Source organism: Nothobranchius furzeri, chromosome 11 (genome assembly GCF_043380555.1).
Source record: "Nothobranchius furzeri strain GRZ-AD chromosome 11, NfurGRZ-RIMD1, whole genome shotgun sequence".
In the NCBI taxonomy this organism is placed as follows: domain Eukaryota; kingdom Metazoa; phylum Chordata; class Actinopteri; order Cyprinodontiformes; family Nothobranchiidae; genus Nothobranchius; species Nothobranchius furzeri.
Genome location: NC_091751.1, coordinates 29,139,987 through 29,162,764, shown reverse-complemented (window position 1 = coordinate 29,162,764; position 22,778 = coordinate 29,139,987). Strand labels below are relative to the sequence as shown.

General features: G+C 40.4%; 1 protein-coding gene across 4 annotated transcripts; it reads left to right on the top strand.

Annotated features, from left to right (window-relative positions):
- The first annotated feature begins 15,835 nt into the window (after positions 1-15,835).
- wu:fc38h03 (acetylcholinesterase collagenic tail peptide) lies at positions 15,836-22,778 on the top strand. Of its 4 annotated transcripts, none has more exons than XM_054744556.2 (19): positions 15,836-16,028; positions 16,145-16,228; positions 16,944-17,050; positions 17,137-17,252; positions 17,340-17,459; positions 17,596-17,640; positions 17,747-17,773; positions 18,704-18,775; positions 18,990-19,052; positions 19,129-19,155; positions 19,235-19,279; positions 19,590-19,625; positions 19,697-19,777; positions 19,860-19,956; positions 20,035-20,177; positions 20,254-20,373; positions 20,441-20,570; positions 21,771-21,873; positions 22,050-22,778. In XM_054744556.2, exons 3-19 carry the CDS (start codon positions 16,948-16,950, stop codon positions 22,117-22,119), a joined length of 1,398 nt encoding a protein of 465 aa, XP_054600531.2. In that variant the 5' UTR covers positions 15,836-16,028; positions 16,145-16,228; positions 16,944-16,947; the 3' UTR covers positions 22,120-22,778. The 4 variants fall into 4 exon arrangements, with proteins under 4 accessions (XP_054600531.2, XP_015811404.3, XP_015811403.3 ...); XM_015955918.3 differs by having other exon boundaries at positions 16,940-17,050; XM_015955917.3 differs by having other exon boundaries at positions 15,836-16,228.

Sequence of the window (22,778 nt, the reverse complement as noted above, 5' to 3'; positions counted from 1 at the left end):
CTGTTAAAGCAGGAAAATCCACTGAAACATGCTGGATAGCAGCTCTCCGGTAGCTCTGGGCTCAAGTTACAGTCTGCTGCATAAAGTTATGAAAATGCCCCATGAGAAAATTATTCTGTAATGTGTTCAGCTCACTAAAACTGCCCTGATTTATTTATTTACTGATAACAGCTGCTCTCTTGGTTCTAGGTCCTCTGGTGTCTGCAGCTGGTCTCTGGTGTCTGCAGGTGGTCTCCTCTGCTGGTGCCATCAGGATCAGGAGCTTCCAGAAGAATGTGCCTTTCAATGACTCTTTCCCCCTTATTTGTTATATTAATTAAATAAATCTCAATTTATATATTTCCTGTTTTTGTTCATGTCCATAAATACTTAAACTTGCTTGAAATTAAAACGAGCTTTTAACAGTGAGGTGCTAGTTTAATTCATCACAATAGAGCAAGTTAAACATGCATTGTGATAATTCAATTAATGTAATTTATAAATATCCATTAAAATATCAAAACTGGAATCTATATGAGATATTTGGCAGCACAAAAAAACTTGTCAAACACAATATTTATTATGATAATTGTGGGCAGACAGGAGACAGAGCTGATGGAGGTTCTCAGTCATCAAAGGATGGCTGAAGGCTTTCCAGGAACAGGAGATGTGGTGTTGTCTCTTCTCTCTCTATTCTGCCAGATGAGCTGATAGGTTACAGGTGTGTGAGGACATCCTCATGCTGTCATAACCAGATGACAGGAGTTATCAGGTGATCAGCCAGGCTAATGAGATGCAGAAAGAAAACAAATTCAGGACAGTGTACAATATGTGGTGTTGCTCACCTTATGTGCTCTTATAGAGTTATTAACGTGTGCCTGCCTCATGGTGTAGAGTCCATATTTTGCTGAGTGTCCTGCAATAATGCAGGTTATTAGTTAATTTACTTTTGATAGCAAAAACAAAATATTTAATGTAAAAGTTGTTTTCCAGGTGAATCAGCTCACACGTCACCACCAAGTGTCACGGGGGCAGAATCAGTAGCCTCCGTCATGATGTCATCACATACTTATTTAATTGTTAATATCTTAAAAATTCTGAAATGTTTTAATTTTTTTTTTTTTTACCTTGAACAGTTCACTGAGCTTGCACTGTCACTGAGGTGGAAGCTGGAATCAACAGCAGACACCTCACACCTTGGTCTTTTCAGGGGGTGTGGCTGCTGCTCTGGGACCTTCTGGAAGATGAATTTTCATCATGGTCCCCGTGGGTCACCAGACACACTGCGGCTGTGAACTCCATTCTGGCTGGCTATGTAAAAACAAAGAAGCAGCACATTTATAAATGTTTAAAAGAGCATAAAATCACGTGTAACAATAATCTGTAAAAAAAATTAAAACTAGAAGGTAATAATAAAATGTTTACATAGAAGATTATTAAAAATAATTCACCTTTGCTACAGGGAAGGTTTCACATCAGCCTGGACAAGTGCATTCTTGCAGCTAAATCAGTCTGACAGCCAGTGTCTTGGGTAGATTTAGCCTGAAAAAAATATATAAGCACATTGTTGTTGGGAGTTTATAAAGTCAGATAATATACAAAAGAAACTGTCCTATATAGGCGCTTTATAACATTCCTAGTGTGTGATCATTATAACGTAAAAGTCAGTCACATATGATGTGGAGACCCTGAAATGCGACCTCCTGAACAGAATTCCTCACAGAACCTGTTCACAAGCTGGATTTCACGCTGTAATGCTGTCTGTCAAGTGCTGCGTCAGTTAGAGCCACTGTTGCAGAATTGCCGACTGACTAGCTAAAGGAAGTGAACCACGTCTCTCAGACTTTGCATTTAGGTAGGGAATTGTCTTTAGAAGATGTTAAAATGTTTATTTAGCTTACTCACCTCAGACTGGAGCCCGCCGTGGTGGGGGAGCAGAGTCGGTGGGCTGCATCTAAATCGCGGAAGAGCCACGGAGGGCAGCCTCCCTCTTCAAACGGAGACGTGCAGAATCGCGGGTAAAATGCCCACAGAGTCACCGCAAGCATACTACACTACACCTACTCACCAATACTAAGACGATATGGAGCACTAAACCCGAAATACTTTCCCAATTACACTAACAGCCAAACACTAACTAAACTACAATATCCAACAGCCAAATCTAACACTAAATAAGTATTTATAACACTAAAAGATATGCTAAGACTAGGATATGCTAATGCTATATGCTAATGCTGAACTACCGCTGACCTCCTACACTCGCTTGCAAATCCAACTCTCAACTCGCCACAGGGCGTGGCCGAGACGCTCGTTGCTTTTATAACTTTGGCACGGAGCTGCTACGTAGTACTCTACTGGTTTACGTAGTACTTTACTCTTTAGCCATTGGCTAAAATTCATTCAAAATGACTCAAATTCTATGTTTTCAGCTGAAGGTGGCGCATTACTGTGGTTTTTAGACAGAATTTTTAATTTTTAAAGAAAATGCACCAAAATGCTAAAATAAAGAATGCGCACATTTAAAACACTATTAGACACTCATTTATACAGTTCATCAGCAAAAAAAAGTTAATTTAGACGTTACTTGCTCTTTAAAACAATAAATTCTTCATTAAAACATTTAAATGTTCATTTTTAAAAACGTTAAAATCTTAATTAAAACATTTAAATGTCCATTAAAACATTAAATTCTTCATAAAAAGTTTAAATGTTCATTTTTAAAAATGTTTAAAGGTTCAATAAAATGTTAAAATCTTCATTTTTAAAAACATTAAAATGTCCACTAAAACGTTTAAATGGTCATTAAAATGTTAAAATCTTCATTAAAATATTAAAATGTTCATTAAAACGTTAAAATGTTCATTAAAACAATAAATTCTTCATTAAAACGGTTAAATGTTCATTTTTAAAAACGTTAAAAGGTTCATTTAAATGTTAAAATTTCCATTAAAACGTTAAAATGTTCATTAAAACGTTAAAATCTTCATTAAAACATTTAAATCTTCATTTTAAAAATGTTAAAATGTTCATTAAAACATTTAAATGTTCATTAAAACGTGTAGATGTTCATTAAATTGTTAAATTCTTCATTAAAACGTTAAAATGTTCATTAAAACCTTTAAATGTTCATTAAAACGTTAAACTGTTCATTAAAACGTTAAAGTCATCATTAAATTGTTTAAATGTTCATTAAAAATGGTAAATGGTAAATGGTAAAAATGGTTAAAACGTAAAATTCTTCATTAAACCGGTTAAATGTTCATTTTTTAAAAAACGTTAAAATGTTCATTAAAACATTAAAATGTTCATTAAAACGTGAAAATGTTCATTAAAACGTTAAATTCTTCATTAAAACGTTTAAATGTTCATTTTTAAAAACGTTTAAAGGTTCATTAAAACGTTAAAATGTTCATTTTTTGAAACAAGCAGTCTCCTTCTGACATCATAAAGAAACAAGCAGTCTAATTCTGACATCATAAAGAAACAAGCAGTCTCCTTCTGACATCATGTAGAAACAAGCAGTCTCCTTCGGACATCATGTAGAAACAAGCAGTCTCCTTCTGATATCATGTAGAAACAAGCAGTCTCCTTCTGTCATCATGTAGAAACAAGTATATGGCAAGCCAAATGAGTATTTATTCTGATATCAGGATATTAGCCAGAATTGTCATGAACATGTAAGCCATTTCTGTCCACTAGTTAACTAGTTAGACATGTTTGTGTCAACTAGTTAAATATCGAGGGTGAAAATGTGCCCACTAGTTAACTAGTGACAGCAGAAATGCGCACTAGTTAACTAGTGAACACATTTAGGCTTCAGTAGTTAACTAGTTGACACAAAAACTGCTCACTAGTTAACTAGTAAAAGCAGAAATGCATAGCAGTCAGCTACTTGAAGGTATTTGTCTCACTAGTTAACTAGTGAGGGTCAAAATGTGCACACTAGTTAACTTGTGGTAGACATAAATGCGCACTAGTTAACTAGTGAACATATTTTGGCTTCACTAGTTAACTAGTTGACACATAAATGGCTCACTAGTTAACTAGTAAAGACCAAAATGCATACCAGTCAGCTAGTTGAAGGTTTTTGTGTCTCACTAGTTAACTAGTGATGGCCAAAATGTGCACACTAGTTAACTTGTGGTAGACATAAATGTGCACTAGTTAACTAGCGAACACATTTTGGCTTCTGTAGTTAACTAGTTGACACATAAATGGCTCACTAGTTAACTAGTAAAGGCCAAAGTGCATACCAGTCAGCTAGTTGAAGGTTTTTTGTGGCTCACTAGTTAACTATTGATGGCCAAAATGTGCACACTAGTTAACTAGTGAAGGCTTAACTCCTAACTAGTTAACTAGTTGGAGTAGGTCAGTGCCACTAGTTAACTAGTGAACCATTAATGGCTCACTAGCTAGCTAGTTGATGGCAGCAGGCTCACTAGTTACCTAGTTGATGCATCCATTGTCCAAACTAGTTAACTAGTGAGGACATAAATGTATACTAGTAAACTAGTTCAAGTCTACATTCACACTAGCTAGCTAGTTGTGCAGAATTCTAATTAGGAGGCAGAGAATTTCTCAAATTAAGACTCTCTATTGGCTCCCTGTGTCAAAATAAAATATGACAACCAATCACAGTGGGGAATTTCGTAAAATCCCACCCCAAACATTTGCATGCGGCACACAAGTTAACATGCTGGCCAGAGGAACCTCAGCTAGTGAACTAGTAGTGGCTTCAGTGTGACACTTACATGTAAACTTGTGAAGGCGGAACTGCTCACTAGTTAACTAGAGAGGGTACAAATGTCCACTAGTTAACTAGTGAGGTGCAAAATAAGTGTCACTAGTTCACTAGTGGGCCCCAAATCGCCCACAAGTTAACTAGTAAGGTGCGGATATGCTCACTAGTTAACTAGTGAGGTGCAGATTTGCTCACTAGTTAACTAGTGTGCCCTAAAGCGCCCACTAGTTAACTAGTAAGGTGCAAAAAAGCATCACTAGTTAACTTGTAAAGTGCAGATATGCTCACTAGTTAACTAGTGGGCCCCAAAATGTCAACAAGTTAACTAGTAGGGTGCGGATTTGCTCACTAGTTAACTAGTGAGGCACATATATGCTCACTAGTTAACTAGTGATGTGCGGATTTGCTCACTAGTTAACTAGTGAGGTGCAGATTTGCTCACTAGTTAACTAGTGTGCCCTAAAGCGCCCACTAGTTAACTAGTAATGTGCAAAAAAGCATCACTAGTTAACTTGTAAAGTACAGATATGCTAACTAGTTAACTAGTGGGCCCCAAAACGCCAACTAGTTAACTAGTAGGGTGCGGATTTGCTCACTAGTTAACTAGTGAGGCACAGATATGCTCACTAGTTAACTAGTGAAGTGCGGATTTGCTTACTAGCTAACTAGTGAGGCACGGATTTGCTCACTAGTTAACTAGTGAAGTGCGGATTTGCTCACTAGCTAACTAGTGAGGCGCGGATTTGCTCACTAGTTAACTAGTGAGGTGCGGAATTGCTCACTAGTTAACTAGTGAGGTGTGGATTTGCTCACTAGTTAACTAGTGAGGTGCAGATATGCTCACTAGTTAACTAGTGAGGTGCAGATATGCTCACTAGTTAACTAGTGCGCACAAGACGCACACTAGTTGCTGTTTTTGGAGCAATCTAGTTTACTTGTTATGTAAAAATGTGTTCTTACTAGGTAACTAGTGACAAATTTACCTTCACTAGTTAACTAGTTGACATATTGGGCCTTTCTAGTTAACTTGTAATGGGACAGGAAGCACTCACTAGTTAACTAGTGAGCATATCTGCATTATAATTTTTTCTCAGTAGCTTATAGAGGGCAAACTGAGCCTTACATGTTAAGTAGTGAACACAAAACACTGTCACTAGTTAACTAGCTGCAGAAAAATGCCCCTAAAACTAGTAAATTTGTGGAATTTGAATAAATACACACTTGGCTGGCATTCTGTGTAACATGTTAACTAGTTCGACCGCTGTACTGCTCACTAGTTAGCTAGTGAGCAAATCCGGCCTTTACATGCAAATGAAGAAATGCAGAACAGCAATGTGATTGGTCCATTTAGGACTGAGAAACAGAGAAAGTATGGCGGACTCTGTTCAGGCTGTTCTAAGAGAAAATTTGATAAACTAAGATCGTTTGAGCATATAAATATGTTTTGACGACATTTGTAGCGAGAAAGTTGTGGTGTATTGCTGTAATCTTTGTTCAGTTAACGTGTGCAGTCTTTAGTTTTCAGTTATTAGTCTGAAAAAGCCTGGAGGCGGAAGGCAGCGGCAGACAGCATGTCTGTTTCTGTTGACAGGAAAGTGCAGAAACTCCACAGAAATCTCCGTCAGATATATTGTTTCACATTTGTACGGAAGCGACAAGTTTATAATAATAAAAAAGGCTCTATTTTACATACGTTGCTGTAAAGCCTGCCAGCACTCATGGTGTTTTAAAGGTATGAATTTGCAAAGAGATTAAGCACCTAGTGCTGGTGGTCTAGTGACTAACGTGTTCGCCTGCAATGGTGAAGGTTGTGGGTTCAATCCTGGTTCATATACTTTAGTTTTGTACATTATTTCACTTATTTTCTTTTGCATAATTTTTGTATTTATGTCAACAAGAAACAAAATACGTAACGGATTAGTGGGCAGAGTTACACACACACACACACACACACACACACACACACACACACACAAAACATGTAAACAAGTATTTTATGAGTATGAATCTGATTATTGCCGACAGTCGATATTTAAGCATGTGTGTCCCCCTTCCTCAATCCATCCTCGCAAAATAAAATCATCGGCACAGCACAGCAGGCTTTCTCTTGATCCAGAACTAGCACTTCGAAATTGATCATGTCCGCGGCCATCTGCTGCACAATCAGCTGCTCGCATCGCGGGAAACATTGAAAACAGCTTCATGAACTGAGACACAACAGGGTTAACATCGACAAAAAAATCCACAAATAAATCTAAATAATTAAAGGCCATTTCCGTCTTATTCGTTGAAATATACAAATAGCAGATCATAAATCTAGAGCAGAAAAAGCTGCTGCAGGAAGCAGGGTCTGTAGTTATTCATGCACCAATTCATCAATGTGATTATTGATCAAGATCAGGTAAACTGATATTAATGTTGCAACATTTCATTTGATCATCTGAATGATACCATACAACTGAATGACCTGTTGAGTCTCTGCATATTCAGGTATTTACTACGGAAAACAAACAACAGCAGGCAGCAGCAGGACTCCCCATGTTATTTCTCGGGTCGCTGGCCCGCGTTTGTCGGGGCCGCTGCGGTCAGCTCTTAGGTAGAGCCGGGAAGCCCTCGTTCGGCTGCGTGGGCTGCTTCAACGTGGACCAGCTCCCAGCAGCCGCTGGTCGGGAGGAACGCTCTGGCTGCAGCTCCGATCAGACCCTACCAACACCTCGCCACAGACAGCACCGCATTAAAAGCCCACAATTACGACCCGCTCCCCAAAGTTACAGTTCTCAAGCACTGATGAACACATACATAACCCACAACAGCTATGAAATGTGTGTTATTTACGGCAAAAAGGAGATATTTTTCAAGCCGACGTGCCAATGTTAACCGCAGTTGGCTTGGAAATGTGCTGATTTTATTATTTTTGTCGATTAAAATCCCCCTTGTTTGCTCTTACGTTTTACAAAAACGCAATATTAATTAAAGCACGCTTTAGTGATCAGCATGTAAAGCAAAGAAGAAATGTGAACATTTCAACCCATTTCGAACCAACCAGTAATATGATTTCTTAACACGGTGCAGCGGCAGCATTTAAAAACCAAAATATAGTTTTTACTCTCCAAAAAAAGGAGAAGACAGTCACGGTGCAGCAACCCATTTTAGTCCATTAATCTCCACAATAAATATCCAGACAGAGAATTTCTACGGCCTCGCTGTAAACTCCAATGTCACCCAGGACCAGTCTTAAAGAGACAACGCACTTAAAGGGAAAGTGTGTAGATTTCTGGCAATAGGGGGTAGTAAATACCAAAGTCACTGCAAACAAGCTGTATTTTTTGTTCAAGTGAGGACCTTACTAACTAATGCTCATAAAGCCAACAAAACCCTCTGGACTCTAGCTGTAACTCTCAAATTAGGATATGAGATTAATGACTCTGGTTCACGCTCCAATACATTAATTGTTTGAGAAATGCATCTTTTTATGTTGAGTGCCATCCGCCAAATAACACACAAGAAAAGGAAGAAGAAGAGTGTTGTTGCACAGTTTTCAAAGGAGTCAAAAACCACCAGCAAAACCATAAATACAGCTAAATAAACATAGAATCCAACATGGCGTCCTCCAGAGAGTCTGACCCTCGCCTGTGTATTTTATTACTATGAAGGGTACATGAACTGATTAGGAACACAAGGTCATAGGGTCAAAGGTCAAGGTCGTGTGAGGTCATATATATATATCAAAAATTGCCTGAACGGGTTGAATGATTTTGACCAAATCAGAGGTGATAGCTCCCTATCAAAGGTAGATAAACTGATCAGGTCACAACCTCATAGGGTCAAAGGTAAAGGTCGTGTGAGGCCGTATATATGAAAATTTGGCTTTTGTGTGCAATATCTCCTGAATGGGTTGAAGGATTTTGACAAAATCAGAGGTCATAACTCCCTATCAAAGGTAAATAAACTCATCACATACACAAGCTCATAGGGTCAGAGGTCAGTGTCATGAGAGGTAATATATATGACCAGTCAGGCATATCCCGCGACGCTCTGCATCGATTTGCAGGGCTTTCTTGTTTCTACAGAGTTTATGTAGGGTGCTGCTGGTTTGGGGTGTTATGTCAGCAGGCAGAGTTTAGGAGTCTGACAGCTGTGGGGAAGAAACTGTTTCGGGACCTGGTAGTCTTAGTCCATAGGCTCCTGTAGCGCTTCCCAGAGGGCAGGAGGGTGAAGAGTCCATTCGATGGGTGACTGGAGTCTGATGGTTTTCCCTGCCCTTTTCAGACACCAAGAAAAAAGGAGAGTAACTTTATTTTGTTTGTGTGATTTTATTTTGTTGTGTGACTACTGGTTGCAGTTCCCTGTTCAATTGATTGCTGTTCCCTGTTAAATTTAAAAAAGAAAAAAGTCTAAAGTTTTGTTTTGACTGGAGAGAACTAAAAAAGGTTACACTGTCTTCTGGTACTAGCTCAAAATAACAAGTGGTGCTTGCTGCAGAACCACAAAGGCGGAGCTGCACCAGAAGGTGGAGCTGCACCAGAGTCAGCCCCGCCCATTCCAGAATCAGCCCCGCCCATTCCATTAGAGTCAGTCTAATTCCTTCCAGTTGTCAGACTTGATAGCATTCTGGAACCAAAGAGGGTGTTGTAGCTAAAAAATGCGAGATTGAGGACGGAGTTGAGAAGTTAATTGAACAGTTTTTGTAAAGGTTCCATATAATTAAAAATCTAACTTTTGGAACTTTTAATCATGTTATATTGTCATTTCCTCATAAGAAACACGCCAAAGCCATTTTTAGCCTCATTCATGCATTTTCCTCCCATCTCAGCTTCAATTTGGTCTCCTCCCCCAAAGCGGGTCTGGTCTTGGTTCTCAAATCTGGATATTCTGTGAATTTTCTGACAAATTATTTCTGAAATGACTTCTACTGAGACACCGCCAATAAACCATACATCCCATCTCAGAAACACACTGGGAAGCACAATTACATGTAACGCCACTTGATTTATAACAGATGTGGTGGTGTAGTGGTTATGGAGTCAGGTTGACATGCTGTTTCGCCTCCCAATAGTGTAGTTTTAGGTAGTTTACAACCTCTTTTCTTCATTTCTAGCTACACTTGCCAGTACTATGTTTACAACAATTTACTGGTATACCGTTTAACATATAATGTGTTTATTTATTTATTTATTCGTTTATTTAGCCAGTGTGAGTCCATTTGTGAGCAGAGTTTCAACTAAAATGCTGTTTAGGAACGACTAAATTCAAAGAACTTTTAGCGACATAAATATTTTGCTGAAAATAAACATTACAACTAAAATATAAACAAATTGAATGTGGCTAAATAGACTGCTGATGACCCCACCGAGAATCGAACCAGCATCAGCTGAGGGGAAAGCAAAAACAAACTCAGATGATTTTACCACTAGACTACCAGAGGCCACTCAATAAACTGAAGTGCTGTTGTACACCCTTTTTATTAGACCAGCTGTAGGCAGATATTCGCTAAAAGAAACCTTTTCATTTCGAGATATATTCAGTCTTTGTCATGTAGCAAGTTATATTTATCTTGTTTAATTGGAGCATAGAACATAGCATTAACGACTGTAAACTAGTAACAGCCGTAATTCATGTGGGTCAGGTCAGTTTGCGATAAAGTTGAAAACAAAAACGGAAGTCAGTGGGCTAGGCTGAGTTTGCGTGAATGGGCGGGGTGCAGCTCCGCCTTTGTGGTTTTGCAGCGAGCACCCTCTCCAAAATAACCACAGTTTTTTTCCCTCAGTGTCATTTGATCTATTTCTTGGGAAGATGGATGGATGGATGGAGATATATATATATATATATATATATATATATATATATATATATATATATATATATCAATAATTATTTTTAATATAGCCTTTTTCAATACCAAACTTTCAATACCAAACAAAAATGAACTACAATAAAATTACTGGCACACTAAATTCCAATTCTCCTCAATGGGACTTGAACTCGTCAACTGATCTCCCTTACACGACACCAAACGAGGTGCTTTACTTGATTTGGGAGGGGGGAATAAAAGCAGTAAAACAATAAAACTTTGAACATTACAACACAAAGAGAAAATAAATAATGTTACAGCAATTGCGGAATGCCATCTGCGGAATTCGAACCCGCCGCAACGACCAACCAGTAGGTGTCAAACCATGACTAATGAGTGCAAGCCTTGGCGCTCAGGGACACCCATCAGTATGTGATTGTGAGGCCACAGCACATACGTTTTAGACTGGGTGGGATTCTTATACCCAACAGGAGTCTTCTGCCCGCCTTCTCATTAGAATATGCATAATTTGTGTTTCAGGCACTAGTTAACTAGTGAGCTGCTGCACTGCCACACATGTAAACTGGTGAAATTTCAATTGTTCCACTAGTTAACTAGTGGACAAAAATGGTCAGCTTGTATGTGTTTTTAGATGTAACTAGTTAACTAGTGAGCAAATCCGCACCTCACTAGTTAACTAGTGAGCAAATCCGCACCTCACTAGTTAACTAGTGAGCAAATCTGCACCTCACTAGTTAACTAGTGAGCAAATCTGCACCTCACTAGTTAACTAGTGAGCAAATCCGCACCTCACTAGTTAACTAGTGAGCATATCTGCGCCTCACTAGTTAACTAGTGAGCAAATCCGCACCCTACTAGTTAACTAGTTGGTGTTTTGGGGCCCACTAGTTAACTAGTGAGCATATCTGCACCTTACTAGTCAACTAGTGATGCTTTTTTGCACCTTACTAGTTAACTAGTGGGCGCTTAAGGGTGCACTAGTTAACTAGTGAGCAAATCTGCACCTCACTAGTTAACTAGTGAGCATATCCGCACCTTACTAGTTAACTTGTGGGCGTTTTGGGGCCCACTAGTGAACTAGTGACACTTATTTTGCACCTCACTAGTTAACTAGTGGACATTTGTACCCTCTCTAGTTAACTAGTGAGCAGTTCCGCCTTCACAAGTTTACATGTAAGTGTCACACTGAAGCCACTACTAGTTTACTAGCTGAGGTTCCTCTGGCCAGCATGTTAACTTGTGTGCCACATGCAAATGTTTGGGGTGGGATTTTGCAAAATTCCGCACTGTGATTGGTTGTCATATTTTATTTTAACATAGTGAGCCAATAGAATGCCTCAATTTGAGAAATTCTCTGCCTCCTAATTAGAATTCTGTGCAACTAGCTAGCTAGTGTGAATGTAGGCTTGAACTAGTTTACTAGTATACATTTATGTCCTCACTAGTTAACTAGTTTGGACAATGGATGCATCAACTAGGTAACTAGTGAGCCTGCTACAATCAACTAGCTAGCTAGTGAGTCATTAATGGTTCACTAGTTAACTAGTGGCACTGACCTACTCCAACTACTTAACTAGTTAGGAGTTTTGCCTTCACTAGTGAACATGTGGACACTTTGAACTGTCACTAGTTAACTAGTGAGACACAAAAACCTTCAACTAGCTGACTGGTATGCATTTTGGCCTTTACTAGTTAACTATTGAGCCATTTTTGTGTCACCTAGTTAACTAGTGAAGCCAAAATGTGTTCACTAGTTAACTAGTGAACATTTCCGTCTCCCACTAGTTAACTGGTGGGCTCATTTTGACCCTGACTAGTTAACTAGTGAGACACAAATACCTTCAACTAGCTGACTGGTATGCATTTTGGCCTTTACTAGTTAACTAATGAGCCATTTTTGTGTCAACTAGTTAACTAGTGAAGATCAAAATGTGTTCACTAGTTAACTAGCGTGTACAGTTTGACCCTCACTAGTTAACTAGTTGACCTGTTGACAAGATATCAGATTTAATGCTCAAGCGGCTGGCCAAATTGGGCAAAGTTAACAAGTGGGATTTTTACATTCAGTAGTCAGCTAGTACGAGTTTTTGTACCTTACTAGTTGACTAGTAAAAACTAAATGTGTTTTAACTAGTTAACTAGTGGACATTGATCTGTCCACTAGTTAACTAGTGAACACACTGAGCAATACTAGTTAACTAGTAAGATATGAAACATTTTAACTAGTTAACTAGAGAGAATTTAGGCCTTACTAGTTAACTAGTTGACATTTAGGCTGTCACTATTTAACTAGTTGACACAAACATGGCTAACTAGTTAACTAGTGGACAGAAATGGCTTACATGTTCATGACAATTCTGGCTGATATCCTGATATCAGAATAAATGCTCATTTGGCTTGCCATAATATCACAAAGATACTGCTTGTTTCTTTATGATGTCAGAAGGAGACTGCTTGTTTCTACATGAAATCAGAAGGTGACTGCTTGTTTCTACATGATATCAGAAAGATACTGCTTGTTTCTTTATGATATCAGAAAGATACTGCTTGTTTCTTTATGATATCATAAAGATACTGCTTGTTTCTTTATGATGTCAGAAGGAGACTGCTTGTTTCTACATGATATCAGAAAGATAATGCTTGTTTCTTTATGATGTCAGAAGGAGACTGCTTGTTTCCACATGATATCAGAAGGTGACTGCTTGTTTCTACATGATATCAGAAAGATACTGCTTGTTTCTTTATGATATCAGAAAGATACTGCTTGTTTCTTTATGATATCATAAAGATACTGCTTGTTTCTTTATGATGTCAGAAGGAGACTGCTTGTTTCTACATGATATCAGAAAGATAATGCTTGTTTCTTTATGATGTCAGAAGGAGACTGCTTGTTTCTACATGATGTCAGAAAGATAATGCTTGTTTCTTTATGATGTCAGAAAGATAATGCTTGTTTCTTTATGATGTCAGAAAGATAATGCTTGTTTCTACATCAGGGGTGTCAAATATGCGGCCCGCAGGCCGGGTCCGGCCCGCAAGCGGGTTAAATCCGGCCCGTGAGATGTTTGTGTAAACTTTATTTTCATACTTTACAATGTAGAGTGAAAATAAATGTATCATTGTGAGCAAGTTTTCTCTGTAATGAGTATAAATAAAACAAAGCTGCGCTCAAGGCTCACACAAGAACTTGAATCACATCCTGAAGTTGGCTGCCACTCAGGATGTGACTTCTGATATTGATGTGCTGGTGAAAGCTAAAAGATGTTAAGTAAAATGAGTCAAATATACTTTAAGTGCTGCAGGAAACTGATCTTGCCATGTGATCTGTAAGCTCTTTGAATCACTAAGGAATGTTTTTTTATTTGTTGATTTTTTTTTCTCCAAATTTTCAAGTACACTTCAGGTGTTGTACTTGTACTACACTGTCCTCAGGCTCCAGCCTCGTTTTATATTGATTGTATTAAAACAAAGAGAACAATCTGAAGTTGTTTTTTTTATTTACCGGTCCGGCCTAGATTTCCCTCAATGTGGCCCCTGAGCTAAAATGAGTTTGACACCCCTGCTCTAGAGTATATGAGAACACTCTGCTTACCATACATGTTCTCATCCTTTTTGCCTCTTCCAGGTGTGAACTCGTCGCTAACAACAACTCAGGCAGGCATCATTTTCCAAGCCATCAGACAATGGCTTAGAGGCTAAAGTTTGCTCCAAACCGCAGTTGAACAGTTAGTTAGTTAGTTAGTTAGTTAGTTAGTTAGTTAGTTAGTTAGTTAGTTAGTTAGTTAGTTAGTTAGTTAGTTAGTTAGTTAGTTAGTTAGTTAGTTAGTTAGTAGATGTAACTCAGTGAGATCCCCCTGAATCAGTCCATTGACCGAAACAGTTTGGATTAGGGATTCACTGGCAGTGCACGGGCCGGCGCAGGTCACTCAAGAACTCCCCTCCGATTGTTGGGTCGTATCAATGAAGAGCAAAAGAACAGAGTAGAGAAAAATGAAAGAACTGAGTAAGGAATAAATGAGAAAAAGAACAGAATAGAGGAAAAGAAGAAAGGAAAAAAAAGGGGGGAAATTGGTAGAAACCAGGTAACAGAGGTGGCGCCGTGGTATTACATTCATCACAACTGAGCCAGACTAGGCTAGTTAGTTAGTTAGTTAGTTAGTTAGTTAGTTAGTTAGTTAGTTAGTTAGTTAGTTGTGTTCCAGCTGTTCGTACGTCACATGCCCTGCTGTCAGAAGCTTCCAGAGTTGTGGACTTGAGTCACATGACTTGGACTCTCGTCAAACTAGTGTCATTATTTTAATGACTTCTGACTTGACTTGATGAAATCTATAAAGACTTACAGACTTGATTCAAACTTGAACGCCAATGACTTGCGACTTGAATCGACTTGCATCTGTTGACTTGATGATGACTTGAGCATATTTGATATTTTAGCACAAAAGTGGCCCGACATGGACAAAAATCATGAATCAGTCTTCGTTCTGGGTTTGATTTACTGCTAAATGCGGCAGCACTTTGTTAAGAATCAGTTTCAGTTTCTGCTTGTCTGAGCAAATAAATGAAGCTTTAATAATCTTTATTTCTGGGATCTATTTATTATCGTTGTCATTAAAGTGAAGTTGGACAGATGACTTGATTATGAGTTGAAAATTCAAAGTTAAGGACTGGACTTGACTTGGACTTCCACATCATTGACTTTGGACTCGACTTGGACTTGATTGTCTTTGACTTGTACTTGACTCGAGACTTGACTGGAAAGACTTGTGACTTGCAAAGCAGTGACTTGGTCACACCTATGGAAGCTTCCTCTTAACCTGTCTGCCCCCCATGTTTTAGGTGGAACTTCTCATTTTTAAAGTGAACACCTTTAATGTCCAATGAGTCGTCAGCATTGCAGAACAACTGTCCTCCTTATCAGTCACGGCCAAGGTTATTTTGAAATTAACAGGAAAAAGTTTTATTTTCTATGAATTTACAAGAGCAAGAACAATGATTTTCTTTTATTGTAAAATAAATCTGATAGTGAGTCAATGAAATAGAAAATAAATTATCATTTATATATTTGATAAAGCCATAAACCATCCTCTTTTTGCTTGATATGAAGTTTATTATTATCTTAATGTTTGCCACTTTAGCCCCAAAGCTACAGAAGTCATTACCAGTGAGCCTAACATTATTATTATTATTATTATATAATGTTGTTATTATTGTTGTTGTTATTATCAGTAATAATAATAATTATAATAATAATAATATTGTTGTTGTTATTATTACTGACGTGATTTAACGAGTCCACCAGAGGGCGCCACTAATCATAGACGCGGACTCAAACCGTGCCAGGCCAGCGCTAAAAATGTCATCCTCTCTCCAGCGATGCAGCCAGCTGTCCTGGAGTCGGTCCAGATCAGACCAACATTTGCTGATCCAGAGGACCCGCTGGGACTGAGCGGACCTGGACCAGTCAGTGGTCTCTGCTGGGCATTTAGAAGCTTGGTAGGGGGGGTTAAAATATTAAGACAGAAGGTTCTTCATCCTCAGCTGTGTTATTTATGATCGGCGGAGGAGAAAGGAGCTTGGTCAGAAGTCGATCCAATTTATTATCCTTGCAGACTTGACGCTTCGGTTCGGTGGAGCGCACGTTTCGTTTAGGTGTGAGCAGCGCGTGTGCCGGTGCGCCACAGCTCAGCTGGAAGGTAAGGAGGAGTGTGTTATGGTGCTTTAATCACCAGGACAGGGTGTTCTTGGTAAAGATGGTAGATCTTATTCTCTGCAGGTATTCACCATTACTATTTACTCTGAAATCAGAGCTTCGAGTGAGTGAGTGAGTGAGTGAGTGAGTGAGTGAGTGAGTGAGTGAGTGAGTGAGTGAGTGAGTGAGTGAGTGAGTGGCTGGTTTGGTCTAATTCTGGCTGGCGGCTGCTTTACAGCGGTGGCTGCATCTGCTGCAGTGTGGAGCTTCTGCAACTTTGTCACACAGACAGGCAGCCAGACAGAAAGGCAGACAGACAGACAGACAGACAGACAGAAAGGCAGACAGACAGACAGACAGACAGACAGAAAGGCAGAAAGGCAGGCAGACAGACAGACAGACAGAAAGGCAGGCAGGCAGACAGACAGACAGACAGACAGAAAGGCAGGCAGATGACTGGTGGGCAGAAGTGATGAAATGGTGACACCCTTAAGGGGAGGAAGGAAAAAGTGACAGCTGCCAGGGGCTGTCAGGAAACCTAAATAAGTGTGTGTCTGTCTGTCTGTATGTGTGTGTGTGTGTGTGTGTGTGTGTGTGTGTGTGTGTGTGTGTGTGTGTGTGTGTGTGTGTGTGTGTGTGTGTGTGTGTGTGTGTGTGTGTGTGTGTGTGTGTGTGTGTGTGTGTGTGTGTGTGTGTGTGTGTGTGTGTGTGGAAGGCAGCATTATGGACCTAGTGAAAATAGCGGTGTCCTTCCATATCCTCCTGGGTCCTGCATGGACCTCATCCCGACATTCCCACATGGACAGCGTCCTCTCGTCCCGCTCAGGTACGATTCCATCTGCATGTAGCAGGACTGATGCTTAGAAGAGGGAAACCAGATGGTGCATGCTCCTTCCGCTGTTTTCTTCTCAGTCTTTAGGTTTCTGGATGGACCGCTGAGGTTTGACCCCTGCTGTCTAATGTCTCCTCCTCCTCCACTGCTCTTTCCTCCTCCTCCTCCAGAGCTGTGGAAGCATGGCAGCAGCTCTGTAAGTCTGTCAAACACACCTTCTTCCACATTTGCATCCCAAACTGACGTACGTTTTTGGTTGTCGTGTCTAACCTTTTAAATGAAGGAGGCTATCAGCCTGTTAGATCCAACTGTTTTAGGAGGTGCGAAGCAGGAAAGAGAAAATGCTGTGCATCCAGACTGTTCTCCTGGACCTCCAGGACCTGCAGGACCAAGAGGCCCGGAGGTAAGGCCTGACTGTGGAATATCTTTACATTGGTCTGATTAAATCAGGATGCATCGAAGGGTAGAGATAAAATCAGATTTTAGGATTGATCTTCTGACAAATGCATGCCGGATATAAAATGTGGCGTCATTTTCAGGGTCAAAGTGGATTACCTGGGATAAGAGGGCCAAAAGGGGAAAAGGTGTGTGTCTTTACGATTTATGCCTCTAATGCTGTTTTCAACTGAGAGGTTTGTCCTTGTGTCCATCGGTGCTCCAACAGCATCTCTTCTCTCTGTCCTCTTCCAGGGAGAAATTGGACGTCCAGGGTCAAAGGTGAGCAGCTCCTCCTCTCCTGAATCTCTAGTCTGCATGTCCTTGGATTAATGGGGTCGGGATATTTTATTGTTCCCACTCTTTGCCGCTCTTTTGCTTTCCATGCATTCTCATTCACTGTGATCCGATTTGACTATTGATGTGCTCAGAATATCTTTCTCAGCTGCTAAATGGCTCTTGCTACAATAGTCTCAGTGGTTTTATCATGCCATCCTGTCATTTTAATCCTCCTCACCTCTCCATCAGCCCCCGGTTTTCTCCTTTGTGTTTTTCCTGCACTTTTCTGTGGTTCTTGGCCCGGTCTCCAGTGCTGAACCCAAGTCTTGCTGATCCAGCCCCTCCGCTTGTGTAGTTCAATCTTCCTAAGTGCTTTTGCTTTTTGTGATAAATCACTCCTCACACACCCAGTAGCTCCCCTGTGCCACCACAGGCTGCAGCTTTGATCACAGGCAGCTAAAGGAAATGGGCTGGTGGTGCAGTTGTTAGCACTGTTGCCTCGCAGCACAAAGGCGGCCTTTCTGCGTGGAGTTGCGTGTTCTCCCCATGCATGTGTGGGTTTTCCTCTGGGTACTCCGGTTTCCCCCACAGATCACAACATGCCCTATAGGTTATAAATTGTAAGTCACTTTTGATAAAAGCGTCTGCCAAATAAATAAACATAAACATAAATCATCTCGTTAGCATGCAGCATCTGTAGAAGGCCAGTTCAGGTGTAATGAGATGTGAGGCCACTTTTCAACCTGCACAGGTCAGACACCAGCCTGAAACTGATCCAGAACCCATTAACCAGCAGCCCTAATACTGATGAGGCTTGTTTACAGGTTTTTTGCCTTGTTTTGTTTAAAGGTTTCAGTCTCTTTTGCAGAGACTGTATTAAAAACAATAGCAGACAATGCATCAATAATATTTCTGATATTTGTGTCTCTACAGGGTCGCACCGGCGCTCCAGGCCTTCCAGGAAAACCAGGACTTCCAGGACAGCCTGGTCCAGAGGGACCCAAGGTACGTGTCATGGCCTCTAAGTTACAGTCAGACATTAGTCCAAGCAAAAAGGATGTTACGTGCACTACATAAATAAAGGAAAGGTCTCCCGTTGCCTTCTATAATGTCAGATCCCCTTCTTATGAGAAATGGTGCAGTCTACTTCCTGGAACAAACACTTATTATGCTACAGCTTCATATTGCGTGCCATTCAGTAAAACTTGACCTGTTCCAGGGTGAGAGGGGTGACCAAGGACTCATGGGCTTACCAGGACTCCGAGGTCCAGCAGGGACAAAGGTCAGTAACATCTGAATGTGAAACACAATCATAGAAGACACACACGGACATTAATGATGCATGTCTGTCCCTTCAGGGGTCACGTGGTTACAAAGGCGATAAGGTATGTTTACAGGAATGCTTAAACAGGTATTTATATATGACACCGTTTCACCCTTTCATCTTCTCTTTTCTAAAACAAGGGTGAGCGAGGTGACTCTGGTTCATCAGGACCAAAAGGAGACAAGGTAAGTGTCAGAAACCATCAGGAAAGTGCCGTGTAATCACATCTAGAGCTTTTATTTTTGGATGTGAGAGAATTTTTTTTCTTATCTGTTGTGATGAGACAACCTGATCAGATCCTAGTATCCGCCATCAGCTCCTCCAAATGTTGATGAATAAGTTTTTCATACACTGTTATACAGAATCTGATTCCTGTCCCAAGTTCCTGCCAGAGATGCTCTGGTTACAGATTTCTAGGAATGTTGAGCTGCAGTCAAGCTAAAAATCAGCTGATTCCATTTGCCTACTGGGTGCTCTGGTGTTCTCTCACTTCAGGGCTCCGTTGGTCTGCCGGGCATGCTGGGACAAAAGGTATGGATGGCACGCTCAATAGGAGAGCACACAGATTGGATTAAACCTGTTTAACTTTGCTCGGTCCTAAGGGTGAACTGGGCCCAAAGGGAGAGCTGGGTGTTCCAGGGAAGAGGGGACCAACTGGAAGACCAGGAAAGAGAGGCAAACAGGTGGAAACACAACCTGTAACACACACAGGCCACCTTTTGTGTGTCTGTGATCCGAAGGTGGGATGTTTTTGGGTTTGTGCAGGGTATGAAGGGCCACACGGGAACCCCGGGAGTCATGGGCCCTCCAGGGCCTCCTGGTTCTAATGGCCTCCCTGGTCCACCGGGACCTCCTGCCTCAGGTGTTGTGACACACATACACACACACACACACACACACACGCACGCACATTTCGTAACATCCATGTATTTTCCTGCAGGTCTGTTTCTGGTGGGGGAGAAGGGGGAGAAGGGCCTGCCCGGCCCGCCGGGCCGCTGTGACTGTGATGCTGTCCTCAGAGGCAACAACGCTCCATTTGGGAACTATTACACCCAAAGGCGTGGCAGCAACAAGCTCACTCCGGTAGGATGTTGACAGGACTAACTGAACTTGGAGCATTACTGAGTTATTCGTCATGTTTCTGTTCTTTGCTCTGTAGATCTTTGTGGTGAACAGTGAGGAAGAAATGAAACGTCTGCATGTAGAAAATGCAATAGCCCTGAGGAAGGATCAAAGGATGCTTTACTTTAAAGATAAAGATGGCTGGACCCCCATACAGGTAATTACAGCCACATTTTTAGATAAAGATAACTCTTTCATTATAAATATTTTCACGTCTTTCCCAGCCATTCCAGCCGTTCCAGTCTACGGAGAAAGTCCCAGACAGAGTGGGTGTGTGTGGTGATGGGAAGGTGCAGGCCCAGCACGGAGAGGAGTGTGACGACGGAAACCAGATTGTCACTGACGCATGTCTAAGTGAGTTACACACAGAAATATTCAGTGATGTAGATCAGTGTCGCTGGTGGTCTGAACAGACAATCAGCCTCGAACTTCAGCATTGGGCTGCTTTTGGCTGAATACTATGGAACTAGGATTGGGACGATATTAAATTTAACTTGTACCAAGTTTTGTAACCTGTAACATTTTTTTGTATCTGTGACTTTTGTTTTGTACAATGTAATTCATGTTTTGTAACACATGACTTTCGTTTTGTAACACATAACTTTCATTTAGTAACACGTAGTATTTGTTTTGTGACAGGTAACTTTGTAGCATGTAACTTTGGTACGTAACATGAAACTTTTATTTTGTAACTTGCAGGAAAAAATCAGTGTACAAGTTTCAAATCACAAATCTCACTCTACAGTTACAAAACTCAAGTAGTCAAGTACAAAACATTTTGTCCCAATTCTAGCTCGCTTCCAAAGGGAATTGTCTTTGACAGGAATCCAAGACTCGTGATTGGCTGGTCAGACAAAGCCTGTCATTGGTTCTTTGGGAAGGAAGCTAGAATTGGGACAAAATGTTTTGCACTTGTAAACTTAAGTTTTGTAACTGTAGACTGAGATGTGTGTTTTGAGAGCTGTGATTTGAAACTTGTACATTGTTCTCTAAAACGAAAGTTACATGTTACAAAACAAGAATTACGTGCTACAAAATGAAAGTTACAGTTACAAAACAAGAATTACGTGCTACAAAATGAAAGTTACAGTTACAAAACGAATTACGTGCTACAAAATGAAAGTTACAGTTACAAAACAAGAATTACGTGCTACAAAATGAAAGTTACAGTTACAAAACAAGAATTACGTGCTACAAAATGAAAGTTACAGTTACAAAACGTGTTACAGGTTACAAAGCTTGGTACAAGTTACATGTAATATTGTCCCAATCCTAGTTCCAAACATCCCACCTGCAGAACCTCACCAAAACCCCACAGATACTGTTCCACGTGGAGAGCGGCACACACTGAAACCTTTCTTTGGTGTTTAATTAATACCCCCCCCCCCCCCCCCCCCCCCTCCTCTTTCCTGCCAACCCCTCACTTCTTTCTGCTTCTGGTCAATTTAATTAACAGAAAAATGCTGCACTGGCATCACTGGAAGCAGACGCCGTGCCAAAGAAATGACTAACGTGCTTCTTTCTCACCCCTCTGCTGTTTTCTTGCCTTTGCAGACTGTAAGTGGGCCTACTGTGGAGACGGTTACCGACATGAAGGGATGGAGGAGTGTGATGGCAAAGACTTTGGTTATCAGACCTGTAAATCCTATCTTGCAGGGTATGTTCACAGAAATTCAGCAACACAGTATTTCTTATGAAACACGTTTGCAAAATAGCTATATATTATTTCTCTTTGTGAGACATTGGTAAACACACATATTTAACAAAGTACAATTTAAAATAAAAGTGCTGCACTATAGTTTTTAAATCAAATAAACATTCTCTTTTCATCAGCTCCTTTGGGCAGCTCCGATGCACAGACTCCTGCCTCATCGACTCAACTGGCTGCAAAAACTTCACCTGATCCCAGAACATCACAAATGGTCATGTGCATTTTGCTCTTTCTGATTGTGGAGGGGGAAAAAAGCCTCTGATTTCAACTGGAGACAGGAATTACTAAAGAGAGTTCCTGTGTTTGCTTTGAGCAATGGACAGTAATGAAAGTCAGCTTTTAAACCAGCTGTCTCCCTGGAGGATCAGACCTGGACTTGTCTCAGAGAACTGCTGTTTGTGGTCGGCTGCAGCACTGTTACGGGTGGGGGGGGATTGGGGATTAGTGGGAACTCATTTTAACAATGTGATGATTGTACTATATGAAAAACCTACAAAATACGACTTGCTGAATGTTCATGCAAAAATAAGCTATGTTGACACAAGTGAAAACAGCTACAGGTGTGGCTGGATCAGAGGTGTGAATGCATTGATTCCTGTTTAATGTATCATGAAACATATGTATGGCTTTTGATAACGCATGTAAATGCATAATGTTGCTCTAACTGCTGTTTAACTGCTTTAAAAGTACAACTAGAGGAGAGTGTACACAGCCTGAGAAATACGACTGAATGTAGCAAACTAAAAAAAACATCCAGGGGTGCAGCATGAAGAGTTTAGGCAGAACTAATCAGCTGATCATCTTCTGCATGGATGCGAATGTAATAAAACACAAAACAATGAGGAACTACA

Coding starts and splice junctions, on each gene's coding strand:
- wu:fc38h03 (XM_054744556.2), top strand. CDS start 16,948: ATGGACCTAGTGAAAATAGCGGTGTCCTTCCATATCCTCCTGGGTCCT. Junction 20,178..20,253: donor GCAGCAACAAGCTCACTCCG/GTAGGATGTTGA, acceptor TTTGCTCTGTAG/ATCTTTGTGGTGAACAGTGA. Junction 20,374..20,440: donor ATGGCTGGACCCCCATACAG/GTAATTACAGCC, acceptor CGTCTTTCCCAG/CCATTCCAGCCGTTCCAGTC.